Below are 15,664 nucleotides of genomic sequence, written 5' to 3'. Positions count from 1 at the left end.
CTCGTCTATAAAAGAATTCCATAGCTCTTCTCCTCAACCATCAGACAAAATTGAGAATTCCATCAATTACAGATTTACTTAGTGAGTTGTGATATTAGAGAGATAGAGAGAAGAAGGTGTGCTACGAATAAAGTTCTCACAAGGAGATTCGAAGGAGGCCGGGCTAGGCTCGGCTTGTAGATTGGTCATCGTCTCTATCGAAATCCATGGCGAACGGTATGTCGATAATCTCTATTACGTGATTATATTCTTAAGATGAATTTGATTTCAAGATTATGTGATTAAGGTTTTCCGCATAAAATTAAATAAAAGTCTTTCAATTGGTATCATAGCAGGGTTTTGAAATCGATTCATCTTAGAACTTAAAATTAATTGTTATATGAATATTTTGTTATATAATTGTATCGACTTTTCTCTGTTTCTAAAAATCCGAAAACCACAATTTCGTGACTATCAAAACTTAGTCTGTACCCATCCAGTATTATATATGTTTATGGCTGTTGATTGAATTTATATTATATATATATGGTACATAGTGATGTATGTGTGATATGTGTACAGCGTGATGTGTGTATTGAATATGTGGGTCTCACACTCACTTGAAGTTCATGTATTTCTTTTACCCGAATTCTGCATATGCGTATAGAAACAAATTACATATAATTATTTTATACATGTGATTTGCTGCATATGTATTTGTATGTATATATCTACACAACAATTATATCTTAACTATTTTATTGATGATATAATCATGTCTTACCAATAAAAATTACACAGCACATTTATGCAGTTTTGTGCACCGAGCTTATGTGATTTAGATTATTAAGCATATATGTGCATTATGTTAATAATTTATGCAGTAAATTACCTTTGTTATTTCTGGAAAATGTGTTGTTACTGTTATTATTATATCACTCAAATAAAATAACGAGAATATTATTAGTTTTATATTTATGCAAATTTACTAATCTTGTAGTTGCTAAAGTGACCTAGATTAGTAAAATCTAATAACTATAAGAACTATATGAAAGTTTAATCATTTACATGATATTAAAGATTATAATATTCTCAAATTGCAGTCATAATTAAGAAATTGAGACTAGCTCAAAGGATAGTCGATTTTAATTAATTATGAACTGGGTAGGGTATCATAATTTGTATTACTTAGCAATTAGAATTGTTTACCTAAAGGTAACATGAATAATTGTCGAGTGAGACAAATTAAGTTAGACCCTACTTAGGTGTTATAAACGATCATTTACACCAACATAGAGTGAACAATAGGTATGCTGTATTTCACCCAAAGGCGAACTTGTAGTGATATCAATAGTTCATCTTATTTGACTCAAGGTCTTATGTGAGCATCCTTTTATCTTTACCTTATTATATTTGCTATTTTTATTTCAGTTGCTATTCCTACTTTATTGTACTCGCATGCTTCTGGTATTAAGACTCTCAGTGGGTCAAATTTCTCCGAATGGTATGAACAAATTCAATTCACCTTGGGTGTTATGGATTTGGACCTAACATTGCTTACTGAAAAACCTGGGGAAATAACGGATGCTAACAGTGAGGAAGAAGTTAGCCTAATTGAAGCCTGGACCAAGTCCAATAGGCTTAGTCTTATGTTTATTAGAATGACCGTTGCTAATAACATTAAGACTTCTCTTCCCGAGGTTGACAATGCTATGGAACTGTTAACGGCTATTAAAGAACGCTTTAAATCAGCGGACAAGTCGTTAGCAGGGACACTCATGGCTGAATTGACTACCATGAAATATGGTGGTGATAAGGGAATTCAGGAACACATCCTGAATATGACTGATAAGGCTGCCAAACTTGGAGCTCTTGGCATGAAAGTGGAAGAGTCCTTCCTTGTGCAATTTATCCTTAACTCACTTCCATCAAAGTTCGGCCCATTCAAAATCCACTATAATACTCAAAAAGATAAGTGGAATTTGAATGAGCTGACTAGTATGTGTATTCAAGAGGAAGTGAGATTAAAGTAAGAAGGAAATCACTTTGCATTGGCTGTAACTCATGGAAGTATGAAGAAGAAAGGGAAATTTGTGAAGAGTGGAAAGAAATTCGCACCAAACAAAAGATATGAACCTGGTGAAAGTAGTCAGGGTCATGGAAAGGCTTTTGTTGTCACCTGTTACTTTTGTAACAAGAAGGGACACGTAAAGAAGGACTGTGAGAAACGTAAGGCTTGGTTCGAAAAGAAAGGTATTCATCTTTCTTTTGTATGTTATGAATCAAATCTTATTGAAGTTCCTTCTTACACTTGGTGGCTTGATTCTGGTGCTACAACTCATATCACAAATTCATTACAGGGATTCCTTACAACTCGGAAACCGGAGGAAAGTGAAAAGTACATCTATATGGGGAACCGTCTCAAATCTAAAGTGGCGTTTGTTGGCACTTATCGCCTCATATTAGAGACGGGTCATAAGATGGATCTTGAAAACACTTTTTATGTACCTTCGTTTTCTAGGAATTTGGTTTCTTTGTCAAAAGTGGATGTGTGTGGTTATTCAGCTTTAATTGGTTGTGGAAAACTCAGTTTTATGTTTAATTCAATAATAATTGGTTCCGGTATTTTATGTGATAGTTTATATAAAATATCTTTGAATCGTGAGTTTGAACAATCATTATTAACCACTCATTCGGAAGTTGGCGTAAAGCGAAGCCTAAATAACGAAAATTCTTCTATCTTGTGGCATAAACGTTTGGGGTACATCTCCAAGGAAAGAATCGAAAGATTGGTAAAAACTGGAATTTTGGAAAATCTAGACTTTACTGATTTTCAAATGTGTGTTGATTGCATTAAGGGTAAGCAAACCAAACACAATAAAAGGGGTGCCACAAGAAGTAAAGAGCTTCTTGAGTTAATCCATACAGATATCTGCTCACTACCTATTCCATGTTTTAGTGGAGAAAAGTATTTTATCACCTTTATTGATGATCTATCTCGTTATGGTTATCTCTATCTAATTCATGAAAAATCTCAAGCCGTTGACATGCTTGAGGTGTTTGTTACGGAAGTGGAAAGACAATTAGATAGAAAAATTAAAGTTATACGATCAGATCGGGGTGGGGAATACTATGGTAGATATGATGAGTCGGGACAAAATCCTGGCCCATTTGCTAAATTCTTAGAAAATCGTGGTATTTGTGCTCAATACACAATGCCTGGAACACCACAGCAAAATGGAGTTGCTGAACGTCGTAATCGTACTCTCATGGATATGGTTAGGAGTATGTTAAGTAATTCAACTGTACCCATTTCATTTTGGAATGAAGCCTTGAAAACCGCTATATATGTATATCTTAAACCGGGTTCCCAGTAAGGCGGTCCCAACAACTCCTTACGAGTTGTGGACTGGTAGGAAACCTAGTTTAAGACATTTACATGTTTGGGGTTGTCCAGCAGAGGCTAGAATATACAATCCAAATGAAAAGAAATTGGACCCTAGAACAATTTCTGGATATTTTATTGGTTATCCACTAAAGTCAAAAGGGTACAGATTTTATTGTCCTAACCATACTACGAGGATAGTTGAAACTGGAAACGCCAAATTCTTAGAGAATGGTGAAGTTAGTGGGAGTCTTGAATCAAGAAAGGTAGAACTTGAGGAAATTAGGGTGGATATTTTACCATCTTATTTCCCTCAAGATAACGTTACTCTTCAACCTATACAGCAGGTTGATGAAACAAATGATTCGCCACTCCATTCACCACTTCATGAAGATGTTATTATTGGCAATAATGTAGAACCACCACAACCGGTAGCTTTGAGGAAATCTCAAAGGGAAAGGAAATCTGCCATATCCGATGATTATGTGGTGTATCTACAAGAATCAGATTTTGATATTGGTATTCAAAATGATCCAGTTTCATATTCACAAGCCATGAAAAGTAAAGATTCTAATAAATGGATTGATGCTATGAATGAAGAGTTGAAATCAATGGACTATAACGGTGTCTGGGATCTTGTCGAATTGCCTAAGAACAGTAAGAAAGTCGGTTGTAGATGGGTCTTTAAGACCAAACGTGACTCTAAGGGCAATATCGAAAGATTTAAAGCCAGATTAGTGGCCAAAGGTTTCACTCAAAAAGAAGGCATTGATTATAGAGAAACTTTCTCTCCAGTATCTAAGAAAGACTCTCTTAGAATCGTTATGGCTCTTGTAGCTCATTATGATTTGGAGTTACACCAAATGGACGTGAAAACCGCTTTTCTGAATGGGGATTTAGATGAAGATATCTATATGGACCAGCCTGAAGGATTTGCAAAACAAGGAAATGAACACTTGGCTTGTAAATTAAAGAAATCCATATATGGACTTAAACAAGCTTCTAGACAATGGTATATAAAATTCAATGATACCATTACTTCCTTTGGATTTAAGGAAAACACTGTTGATCAGTGTATATATCTAAAGGTCAGTGGGAGCAAGTTTATCTTTTTAGTCTTGTATGTGGATGACATTTTACTAGCAAGTAGTGATCTTGGTTTGCTTCACGAAACTAAGAATTATCTTTCCAAGAATTTTAAGATGGTTGATATGGGTGAGGCAAATTATGTTATTGGGATAGAGATCTTTAGAGATCGATCTCGAGGATTGTTAGGCTTGTCTCAGAAAGGATATATCAATCGAGTTCTTGAAAGATTTAATATGCAGTTTTGTTCAGCCATTAATGCTCATATCACGAAAGGTGATAAATTAAGTGAAAAGCAATGTCCAAAGAATGATTTGGAAAATGAGAAAATGAAATTGATTCCATATGCATCAGCAGTTGGAAGTTTGATGTATGCACAGACGTGTACTAGACCAGATATTAGTTATGCAGTGGGAGTACTTGGTAGATATCAAAGTAATCTGGGAATAGAACATTGGAAAGCAGCAAAGAAGGTTATGAGGTATCTTCAAGGAACAAAGGATTACATGCTTACTTATAGGAGATCGGACCAATTAGAGGTTATCGGTTATTCAGACTCCGATTTTGCTGGTTGTGTAGATAGTAGAAAGTCCACATCGGGCTTTGTATTTCTACTAGCTGGTGGAGCAATATCTTGGAAGAGCGTAAAGCAAAGTATTATTGCTTCTTCCACAATGGAGGCTGAGTTTGTAGCATGTTTTGAGGCCTCGAGTCATGCACTGTGGTTGCGAAATTTTATCTTAGGGCTTAAGGCTGTTGACTCAATTGCTAAGCCTTTGAAGATATATTGTGATAACACCGCAGCCGTTTTCTTCTCTAAGAATGGAAAGTATTCAAGTGGATCCAAGTACATGGATCTTAAGTACTTGGTTGTTAAAGAAAGAGTCCATAAACAACAAGTGTCAATAGAAAATTTAAGTACAACTCTTATGGTTGCTGATCCATTAGCCAAGGGATTGCCTATAAAGACATATGATGAACATGTTATTAGAATGGGTCTTTTGAGCAATCCATGATTTGATGAGTTATGATTATGTAATTGACACTTAATTTATTTAATCAAATGTTTCTGTTTTTCGTGTTTCCTATTATGTGTGCACATATTATATTTGGATTTAACAGGATTTGTCCTAACAAGACAAAATTAAAGGGGCTATTATGGATTAGAATAGTAAGGGTTATTAGTGGCGTGATACATAGAAGGGAATATGATGAATGAATCATATAACCGCTATGATTCACATTAATAACTCAAACTAGTTCTAGTATTAAAGTACTCTATTTACCTATTTTGGTAATCATCTTAATTTTCTTTTAAAAATCGTGATCACGTGTCAAATGTTTTGTATGAAGAACCCACCGAGTCAAATATTTTTTAAACTTATTAGTCTTAATCGATTCAGTGGACCAAGTGGGAGAATGTTAGTTTTACGTTTTTTAACGTTTTATTTTTCGGTCCACTAATCTTTATTTTAATTAATTAAATTGTGGGTAATTCAAATTATGGTATTAAGGTGATTTTATGGTAATTGATTTGTAACGTTGAAGGCAATAAACGACCATGATGGGTGGGATTTGTCTTCTGCCGTTACAAATCAATCGTGGCCCTCTTCTCTCGTCTATAAAAGAAATCCATAGCTCTTCTCCTCAACCATCAGACAAAATTGAGAATTCCATCAATTACAGAAATACTTAGTGAGTTGTGATATTAGAGAGATAGAGAGAAGAAGGTGTGCTACGAATAAAGTTCTCACAAGGAGATTCGAAGGAGGCCTGGCTAGGCTCGGCTTGTAGATTGGTCATCGTCTCTATCGAAATCCATGGCGAACGGTATGTCGATAATCTCTATTACGTGATTATATTCTTAAGATGAATTTGATTTCAAGATTCTGTGATTAAGGTTTTCCGCATAAAATTAAATTAGAGTCTTTCATATAGTACATGGGTGAAAATTGTATTTTACCCTAAAATTTAAAACATAACACTCTAATAATTATTGGATCATATAAAGTTGAAAGTAACTAAAATTATATTATGAGGAGTAAAATAAAATAGTAATATATATTGTATAATAATGAATCAAAATATATATTAAGAAATTAATGAATTAAAATAAATTTAAATACTTAAGATTATTATTAGCTGTGTATTGATTTTTTACAATTTATCGATAGGAATACATTCGATTAATTGGTCCAACAACAATTAGATATTACTTATTAAATATGTACCCAACGCAAGATAATATTTTTAAATTTTGTAATATTGCATTTTTCAGTAGATATTTTTAGTTGTATAATTTAATTATTCTTTTAATTATTCCTTTCAATAAAAGAGAATTTTTGAAGGTATTAGAATTCAAATTACAATTTAAATTGTGCTTGAGGGGGTAAGTGTTACAAATGTTACTTTAAGGAGTAAGTGTTATAGATGGTGCACTATAAGCCTTAGGGGAGTGAACTGTATTTAACCCTAAAATTTAATAACAAAGTAATACCAGTTGTTTACTTTTTTTTATTGTACATGTTGTACATAGAGCTAATTTCGCGTTATACAAAGTAAGGGCAAATTATGGCCACGCCCTAAGGTAAGATCAAATTACGAAAAATCCCCTCAAGTTTGTGTAATTACAGGCAACCCCATCAACTATGTATTATCTTACGAAAAATCCCTCCAGTTGGTATAGGGGCGTTCATTCGGCAAAATTGTACTGAAATTTCGGTACGCCAAAATTTCATGCCGTTTAGTGTTCGGTTCGGAAACTAACCGTATTATAAAATATATTTAAAAAAATATTTTTTTTAATTAATTTTTGTTTGAAAACTAATATTACATATATAAATATAAAATAATAAAAAACAAAATATCACACCGACTTACCGGTTAGATAATCGGCAAGTACCGAATTTTCGATCGATTTACCGACTGGATGAGCACCCCTAGGTAAATTTAAAATCGCAAGAGTGGACGTGAAAGAGAATACATAGATGAGGGGATGATTGTAATTGTGCAAACAAAAAGAAAATTTTCATAATTTAACCTTACCTCGGGGCCGTAATTTGCGCTACATAGTAATTCCGGTTTTGTTCGTATTGTGAAATCATTTGATGTTTTTTTTATATAATGAAAATCCTCATATTATTTTAATTTTTATAAATTAATTTTATTTTTGGCGAAAAAGTTTTTATTTCATTAAATACTTATGAAAGTACAAGGAGGCCTCGTTAAAAACTTTGTGGGTCCACACAAGGAAAAGAGTACCCCTAAATCGAAGGAATAAAAACGGGGTATAGAGAAACTATACAATCTATTACAAATAGGCCCAAAAGGAGGGCTAAAAATGCAATAAATAAAAATTCTAAAACAATAGAAACCAAAAGAGCTAAAAGTTCTAAAATTGCAAAGGAAATCCCAGGCGTCAGGCGGGGGTGAATATGATAATAGCAGAACCTGCAGCTCCCTGCAGAAATCCAGCGCCAGTTCCAGAATTTGCAAAAAAAAACCCCGTTTTTACAGGCACCCCCGTCAACTATGTATTATCTTACGAAAAATCCCTCCAGTTGGTATAGGGGTGTTCATTCGGAAAAATTATACTGAAATTTTGGTGTACCAAAATTTCATACCGTTAGCGTTCGGTTCGGAAACTAACCGAATTATCAAAAATATTTAAAAAAAAAAAATTATTTTTAATTAATTTTTGTTTGAAAACTAATATTACATATATAAATATAAAGGGAAAATTGGCTGGACCCCCCTCATTTGGAACTTATATGGAGGGGGTCTATATTATTAGTTGATTATAGCTATAGGTCCCTTGACTAAAATTTTAATATAGATTAAGTTAAATTGTTACTCTACTGACATATTTACCATCAGTTACTATTTATATTAAGATAATTAATTATGGAAAATATAAACAAAATCCCACATTTCACTCTATCTCTCTTCCAATTCCCCTATATCTCACGCCTCTCTCCCCCCACGTCTCTCTCTCTTTTCCCTTTTTTTTTTTATATATTTTTTTTCTCTTTTTGCCTCACGGCTCTCCCCCCCTAAGCTGTATCAACAAAGTGCTACTTGCAATAGCAAAATGCAAAATACAGTTTAGCAACATACAAACTGCAATTTGTAACAGCAAAAATAAGTTGAATATGGAATCACCTAGCATATGTCAATTTTTTTTTTTACAAATTAAATGTCTTTCCACAGCAACAAAATATGGAACTAATGATAATTTTCTCAAACATCAAGACTCCAAGTTTATTTTTCCTCGAATAATATAAAATCGGTTTAAACGATAAAATATGAAATAAAAGATGATATAACAAACCAACAAACTAATTTTTATTTAGGAATAAATCAGTACATTAAACACAAAATATTGTAAGATACAAATAAATAAATACAAGCAGTGTTGCAAGATTGTCGACGAACAGACTACAATCTATCATAAATGACTCTGGCTGGGGTGATGTCATAACATACATAATCTCGACGTCCGACTGAATTCACAACTTCATAACGTCCTCTTCTAGAAACTTGATCGTGTAAGTAGCATCAACCACTAATGAATCTCTTGTTTGCTTTCTTCTGGCCTATAGTCGTAGCGACGGTAAATTGCAAGTTCAATCAAAAGAGCTTTCCAATTATAATATGAACAAATTTGCATCAATGCATCATACAATCCCTTTACCAAAATACAATGCTCGAAGTTGCAACAACGAGATGCAAAAATATAAGGGTGAATTACAGTTTGCACCCATGTACTATCGAAAAGGTCGCATTTACCCCCCTGTACTATCAAAATCTACAAATACCCCCCTGCTTTTAACAGTCAATGGTCAGACATTTGACAGTGTTAACTTTTACTGTGCAATTACTCTTCTACCCTCGTTTTTACGTCTGATAAGTGTCGAAATTTCTCCAAGTCCTTTCATTCCCTCACAACAACACACACTCACTCCCTGCCTCCCGTTTCGAATTTTCATAAGGTAAAAAGCCTCACAAAAATCTCCCATTCTCTCCGAGTTTTCGCGAAATTGGTTTGAAGAACTACTGTATGAGTGCATTCGAAGGACACTTACTGTAGAAGAAGGTAAGATTTTCAATTTTAGGGGTTTTCTCAACTAAGCCATGAACTTGTGTGGGTACAATGAATTTTTTTGAGGGATTCCTGAATTCGATGAGCTTCGAAGGTTTAGGGTATGTTTTTGAGTAAAATTTAGGTTGTTTTTTTTTTTGTTTTATTTATTTATAATTGTTGTCGATTTTTACTGTTCGTTAAAATTAAGACTTGTGTCGATTTTTACTATTCGTTGAAATTATGACTGATCTAGTTCGAAATGAGGGATTTTTTAGTTTTTTTATGGGATTTTATTGATTGAATTATTTTTTTATCCACCGGGGAGGGAAATTCACAGTTGATGGTTTTGACTACATTGGAGGGATGACATTGGAGTTGATGGTTCCAGAAAAATAATACATATAATGTTTGGATCTAAGACACGATTGCTGAGAATTTGAACCAGTAGAAGACATTTTAGCTTGAAAAAAAATAAAGGAAACGAAGCTAGAAAAAAAATAGGAATTGAGGTTGAATAAAATGCAGAATTGAGGGAGAAAAGAAAACAGGAGAAAAAACGAGAAAAAGAGGAAAAAAAGAGAAAAAACGAAGAGAAAAGAAAACAAGAGAAAAAATGATAAAAAAGGAAAAAAGGAGAAAAACGAGGAGAAAAGAAAATAGGAGAAAAAACGAGAAAAAAAGAGGAAAAAAGGGAGAAAAAACGAGTTGAAAAGGTGAAATTTTTGGTGAGAAAAAATGGGCAAGAGTATGCAGCATTTATATAGTGATTTTTGGGGTTATTTTCGTCAAAAAAAAGCCAACGGCTCTATGAAACGGTCGGTCAACGCGTTTGACAAACGGAGTCAACAGTCAGTGCTAATGGCAGGGGGGTATTTGTAGATTTTGATAGTATATGGGGGTGAATGCGACCTTTTCGATACTACAGGGGTGCAAACTGTAATTTACCCAAAATATAATTACTATTGCAATATGCAATATCAAATATATTATGAAATGGCAAAATACAAAAAAAAAAAAAATACAAAAAAAAAGCCATACACACATTTTTGCAACAACATAACATATTAACTTTAACACGAGTTTAGAAAACAAACCAAAAAATATGTGAAAGTTTCCATAGCATATTTGATACCTGGGACTTGGAACTGGCATTTGCTCTTTTTCTTCTAGTCAACACTGATGTTTCACCTTGTCTTTCTGGATTGCTAGAGGCGTGAAATTGTGTATTTTCCTAGAATATATATGTATTTGCTTAGAAACATAGAAACAAATTGTAAGAACACATGAAGTAAAAATAATAAACTGTACAACATACCCCATTAGCTATGGCTGTGGCACCTCTCCTAGACTGACTTGGTCCTTTGCAAGTTCTAATGTTATGCCCCCAACCTTTGCATCTCTTGCATCTAACCACAGTTGATCTTTTCTGTGATTGGCCTTCTCCAGCCTCTTTTCTTCTATTTTTTTTAGGTCTCCCAGGCAACCTCCTATAAGTAGGAGGTTGCAGATCCTTTGGAGTGGCATCCAGGTGTTCTGGCCAGAAATCAGGGTGGTTAACAGGATTAATAAAATGACTATAAACTCTCATGTAAGTTTCCCTGGAAAAACACTTATCTGTATAATCCTCAAGCTTCTGCCTATTGTGTTTGATTGCAACTATGGCATGTTTACAAGGCAATATTCCAGACAAATCCCACTCTTCACAGTCACATCTCTTGTTTGATAAATTCACAACAAAATGATTTCTTTTGCCTTTAATTTGAAACTGATCATTTCCAGCAACTACAATCTCACACTTCTAGACTCTTCAACTGCAATATTTAACATCTCAACTACAATTGACATTAATTCATGTGTGGACTTCTGCCCTTTTGCAACCCTATTTGTAAGCCTTTTTATTAGTTTACACCTAAGACCATCCAACAAACTCAAGAAAGGCAGAGGTCTAAATTCTTCAATCCAATTATTAAAAGACTCTGAAATGTTATTAGTAACGTGGTCATTTTTAAGCCTTTTATCAAAGGCATACCTTGACCACTGCTCAGATGGAATAGCTATCAACCACTTATATGCATTAAGGTTCAATTCTTTCACTTTATACATTGCAAAGTTAAATCCAGAGGAAGTATATGACCTGGCAGCTGACCAAAACCATTTCTTCAGTGCACATCAAGCAAAATGAGTTCTGAAATTGGCACAAATGTGCCTAGCACACCTTCTGTTCATTACATTGGGGGCCATCTCTGAAATTGTCTCCACTAGTCCCTGACATAAAGAAAAAAAAATGCATTATGACATTATTTTGATCAAAAAACATAATTATAACAAAGACACTATGAAAGTCCTCAAATGACTTTATCTTCTGCCTATCGGTCATAAAAGTCCATGGCTTTCCATCAGAAAATCCTCCCAGCATGATTGTGAGATTATGAAAGAAGAAACTCCAACTGTCCCTATTCTCTGTCTCAACAATAGCAAATGCTATTGGATATAGGCCATCCAATGCTATTGCTGAAAGCAACACACCGCCATATGGCCCTTTGAGATGGCATCCATCAAAGGCAATAAATGGATTACACCCACTTAAAAATCCATCTCTCAGTGCAGCAAGTCCCATGAAAAACCTCTTGAATGTAGGTGGCTTTTGTGGTCTACCTAACCCATTTTCATCTTCAACATCTTCAATATCACATTGTAGTGTAACTACACTGCCTGGGTTGGTAGCAAGAACCATAACACCATAATATGGTAGTTTTTCAAACAATTTTGCATGACTTCCTTGTATCTGATCTAGTGCAATACTTTTAGCCCTGTAAAACTGCATGTATTGTGGTCTGACCCCATATTATTTCACCTCATGCCTCATTGCCTTCAGGTTTGCATCAGGGTCTGATCTTAAGAGATCCATCAGCTTTGAGGCTAACCACTTGGCACTGACCTCATTATCAACAGCCCCTCTGGTACATGTGTGCTCACATGGACAAACCTTAATCATATATGTTACATTATCAGGTAAAGTGGAGGCATGAAGTCTCCAAGCACAGTTTTCACCCCCACAATGTACTCTAACCCTCTGTTTTTCATCCTTATCTCTCACACAATGAAAGCCTTCTTGAATGATGTAATCTTTCAACACTTGTCTAAATTGATACACATCAGTAAACACTTGACCTTTCTTTAACTTGATCTTTTCCCCAGGTTCAGGAGTGAATATTGTATCCCCAAAATCCATGCCTCCTTGTAATGGATCATTATCCAGCTCTTCATCAGACCAATTTGTATGCTCGCAATGATTATCTGACTCATATCCACTCAGTTCATCATCATTTGCTTCATCACTTGGCACTTCACTTCTGTTATCATCTTAATCAATGTTGGCTTGGAAATCAGAATCAGAGTCATCATCAACTCCTTGATCTTTATCCTCAACTAACACATGGAAGCAATTATCCACACATAAGGCAAACATCGTTTTTACATCGAAGTTACAGTCCATGCTCAACCCTTGAAACCCTTCAATATCCTCATTAATATATGTCATCTTTAACCCTTCAATACCCCCATTAATACTAGGAAATGATCTCCTAATGGCTAGACATAAGTCCTCTTAACTATACTTGTCAGGATCAATATTATCAAATTTAACTTCACTTGATCTGTAGTGTAGAATAACAGAGCACAAATCTACCATCTGCAGTTCAAATACAAACACAAACACAAAAAACATATCAGATTCAAATACAAACATAAATCCAAACTTTTAGAAAATCTAAAAAAGAAACTATACACCATTTGCAATAATCCCCAAAATCATAAATTAATTCTTTGGAATCAGAAATTATAAACCAAAAATAAACAAATAAGACCAAAAAATAAAAAATTAGAAATCCTAATGAGAATACCCTAATTTCCCTAACTTCTGTAATTTATCCATCCCCCTCATGAGAAGCAAAATACCCTAATTTCTCTAATTTCCTTAATTCCCCTTCACCAAACTAATCAGAATACCCTAATTTCCCCTTCACGAATCAGACATAGTACCTTTTGAAAATCGAAAAAATAGAAAACAAAGAACCCAAAGATCAGAAAGTAGAAACAAGAAAAAGAAGAAATTTGAAACCAAAAATCAAAAACCCTAATTTTTTACCGAAATTTAAAACCCTAAAAAACTTGAACAAAATATCCATACAAACCTTTGATTCTGGACGTAAACTTCGCGATTCGAGCAATGATAGGTGATGATGACAATTTCTATCGTGATTAGGGCTTGTTCAGTCCTAATCTTCTCTAATCTCTATGCAGTTTCCAAGTGAAGAGGGGAGTGAGGTAAATCGTGACAAATGAAAAAGATGAGTGTGAGAAATAAAAGTGAAAAACGTGGTTAAAGTGAAAAGATCAGATATTGAAATATGTGGTGCAGATTAAAAACGTTGTTATTGTTAGGAACAAAAAGAAACGTGTTTTTAACAATGTTAACACGATTTAACAGAGGGTACAATAGACTATACACATTTTCAGCTTTTTTCTTTTATTTTTCACATATTTAGCAGAAGGATATAATAGACATTTCACGTTTTCGGTTAAAAAAATTCGGTCAACCGTTAGTCAAGGGGGGTTTTCGTAATTACGAGAACGTGGGGGGGATTTTCGTTATTTAGGCTTACCTCAGGGGGTTTTTGGTAATTTTCCCAAAAATTAAATATAATTGAAAAGCAAAAAATGCATCTTATAAGCAAAATCCAATATAAACAGCAAAGTGCAAATAATAGTAAGCTAACAGTTAAATATAGATAAATAACAACAATGTGCAAAAATACTATGCTAGAAACAACAAAATCGACAAAATCAATAAAATGGTGCAATCGACATCAAAAAATTATGTAACAAAAAACAGAAAAATCAAAACAAAAACCAATGATTTTCCGCATAAAAACAAATTTGGTAACTCTGGTCGAAAGCTCAATATTAGCATCTTTCGATCCAGTGATCAAAATGTTCCACTCTGTGAATAAATTGCCATTCAAAACATAAAAGAACAGACAGAGAAGAGCAAATCACCTGTACTTTTCCATATTTCATCGTCGTCTTTTTTTTTTTTTTGCTATTTACGTATACGAGAACAACGATTAGCAAAATCAATTTCACGATCTTTACTAGGGTTATGGTGTTTGTTTTGCATAAACAAAATAATTTCACATAAAACAGCAAAATCAAAACCAACAAAAAAAGACCTTTGCAGAAAACAAAATTATTACCTGGTGTCGTAAACTCCAAATCTTTGTCTTTCACTTCATTCATAAAAAAACCCATTGCATTTCCGTCAATGAATCGTGATTTAAAAAAATATATAAAAAAATGCAATATATAGCAAATTACCGGTACGTTTTCGATTTCGCACCATCTTCTCGGTTGTGTTTTCTTTTGTGGCGGTTTACAAGACTTACAGACTTTCTATCGATCTCAACAATAAGGGGCTATTGTTACAGGGCTTGGGTTGAACGAAATGGGGGAGAGTTTGCATGTTTCAATTTGACGAAATTAGATTATTCCCTTTTGTGGCGGTTTGCAGAATTACAAATTTTCTATCGATCTAAGTATTAATGGGATAGGGTAACAGCGTTTGCGTTGAAAAAAACGAGGGAGAGCTTTTACAGTTTCAATTTCACGATTTGAGATTTTTTCGCCTCAATTTTAGCTAAAAGCCGATTTGGTGGATAATTATATTTAGGAAGGGAATTTTCCTATTTTGCTGAAAGGGAAAATCGGCCAAAAAAAATAATAGGGGGTTATAGCAATATAAGACTTATGACTTGGATTACGACCTATATAATCTTAGGATGAAGGGCCTAAAGAAAATTACCCCAAATATAAAATAATAAAAAACAAATTATCACACCGACTTACCGGTTAGATAATCGGCATGTACCGAATTTTCGATCGGTTTACCGACTGGATGAACACCCCTAGGTAAATTTGACATTGCAAGAGTGGACGTGTAAGATAATACATAGATGAGGGGATAGTTGTAATTCTGCAAACAAAAAGGAATTTTTCATAATTTAACCTTACCTCGGGGGCCGTAATTTCCGCTACAAAGTAAATCCTCATTTTTTTTAACTTTTATGAATTAA

At 34.0% G+C, this 15,664-nt stretch overlaps 2 protein-coding genes across 2 annotated transcripts in view; one reads left to right on the top strand and one right to left on the bottom strand.

The window, feature by feature from the left end:
* LOC105964959 (uncharacterized) overlaps positions 1-2,012 on the top strand; it is a 3,143-nt gene extending 1,131 nt beyond the window's left edge. The window contains exon 2 of the mRNA XM_012989465.2: positions 1,411-2,012. Within this exon, the coding sequence (XP_012844919.2) occupies positions 1,411-2,012 (602 nt within the window). The remainder of the gene's footprint in view (positions 1-1,410) is intronic.
* A 6,758-nt stretch (positions 2,013-8,770) lies between these two features.
* Positions 8,771-13,843, bottom strand: LOC148768896 (uncharacterized). The gene is made up of 5 exons (XM_088822514.1): positions 13,727-13,843; positions 11,888-13,224; positions 10,849-11,798; positions 10,666-10,764; positions 8,771-9,045 (listed from the first exon to the last, which is right to left on the bottom strand). Exons 3-5 carry the CDS (start codon positions 11,119-11,121, stop codon positions 8,959-8,961), a joined length of 459 nt encoding a protein of 152 aa, XP_088678640.1. The 5' UTR covers positions 11,122-11,798; positions 11,888-13,224; positions 13,727-13,843; the 3' UTR covers positions 8,771-8,958.
* Positions 13,844-15,664: the final 1,821 nt, after the last annotated feature.

The sequence above is a fragment of the Erythranthe guttata genome, chromosome 8 (assembly GCF_056151865.1).
Source record: "Erythranthe guttata isolate IM_541 chromosome 8, IM_541, whole genome shotgun sequence".
In the NCBI taxonomy this organism is placed as follows: Eukaryota; Viridiplantae; Streptophyta; class Magnoliopsida; order Lamiales; family Phrymaceae; genus Erythranthe; species Erythranthe guttata.
This window is presented reverse-complemented; position numbering and strand designations above follow the sequence as displayed.

Bases quoted from the DNA above. Each gene is read 5' to 3' on its own strand.
- LOC148768896 (XM_088822514.1), bottom strand. From the start codon at position 11,121: ATGAGAGTTTATAGTCATTTTATTAATCCTGTTAACCACCCTGATTTC. The intron at 10,765-10,848 runs GTATGTTGTACA...TATATATTCTAG, and splicing joins CCACAGCCATAGCTAATGGG to GAAAATACACAATTTCACGC. The intron at 9,046-10,665 runs GTATCAAATATG...CTACGACTATAG, and splicing joins ATGCCAGTTCCAAGTCCCAG to GCCAGAAGAAAGCAAACAAG.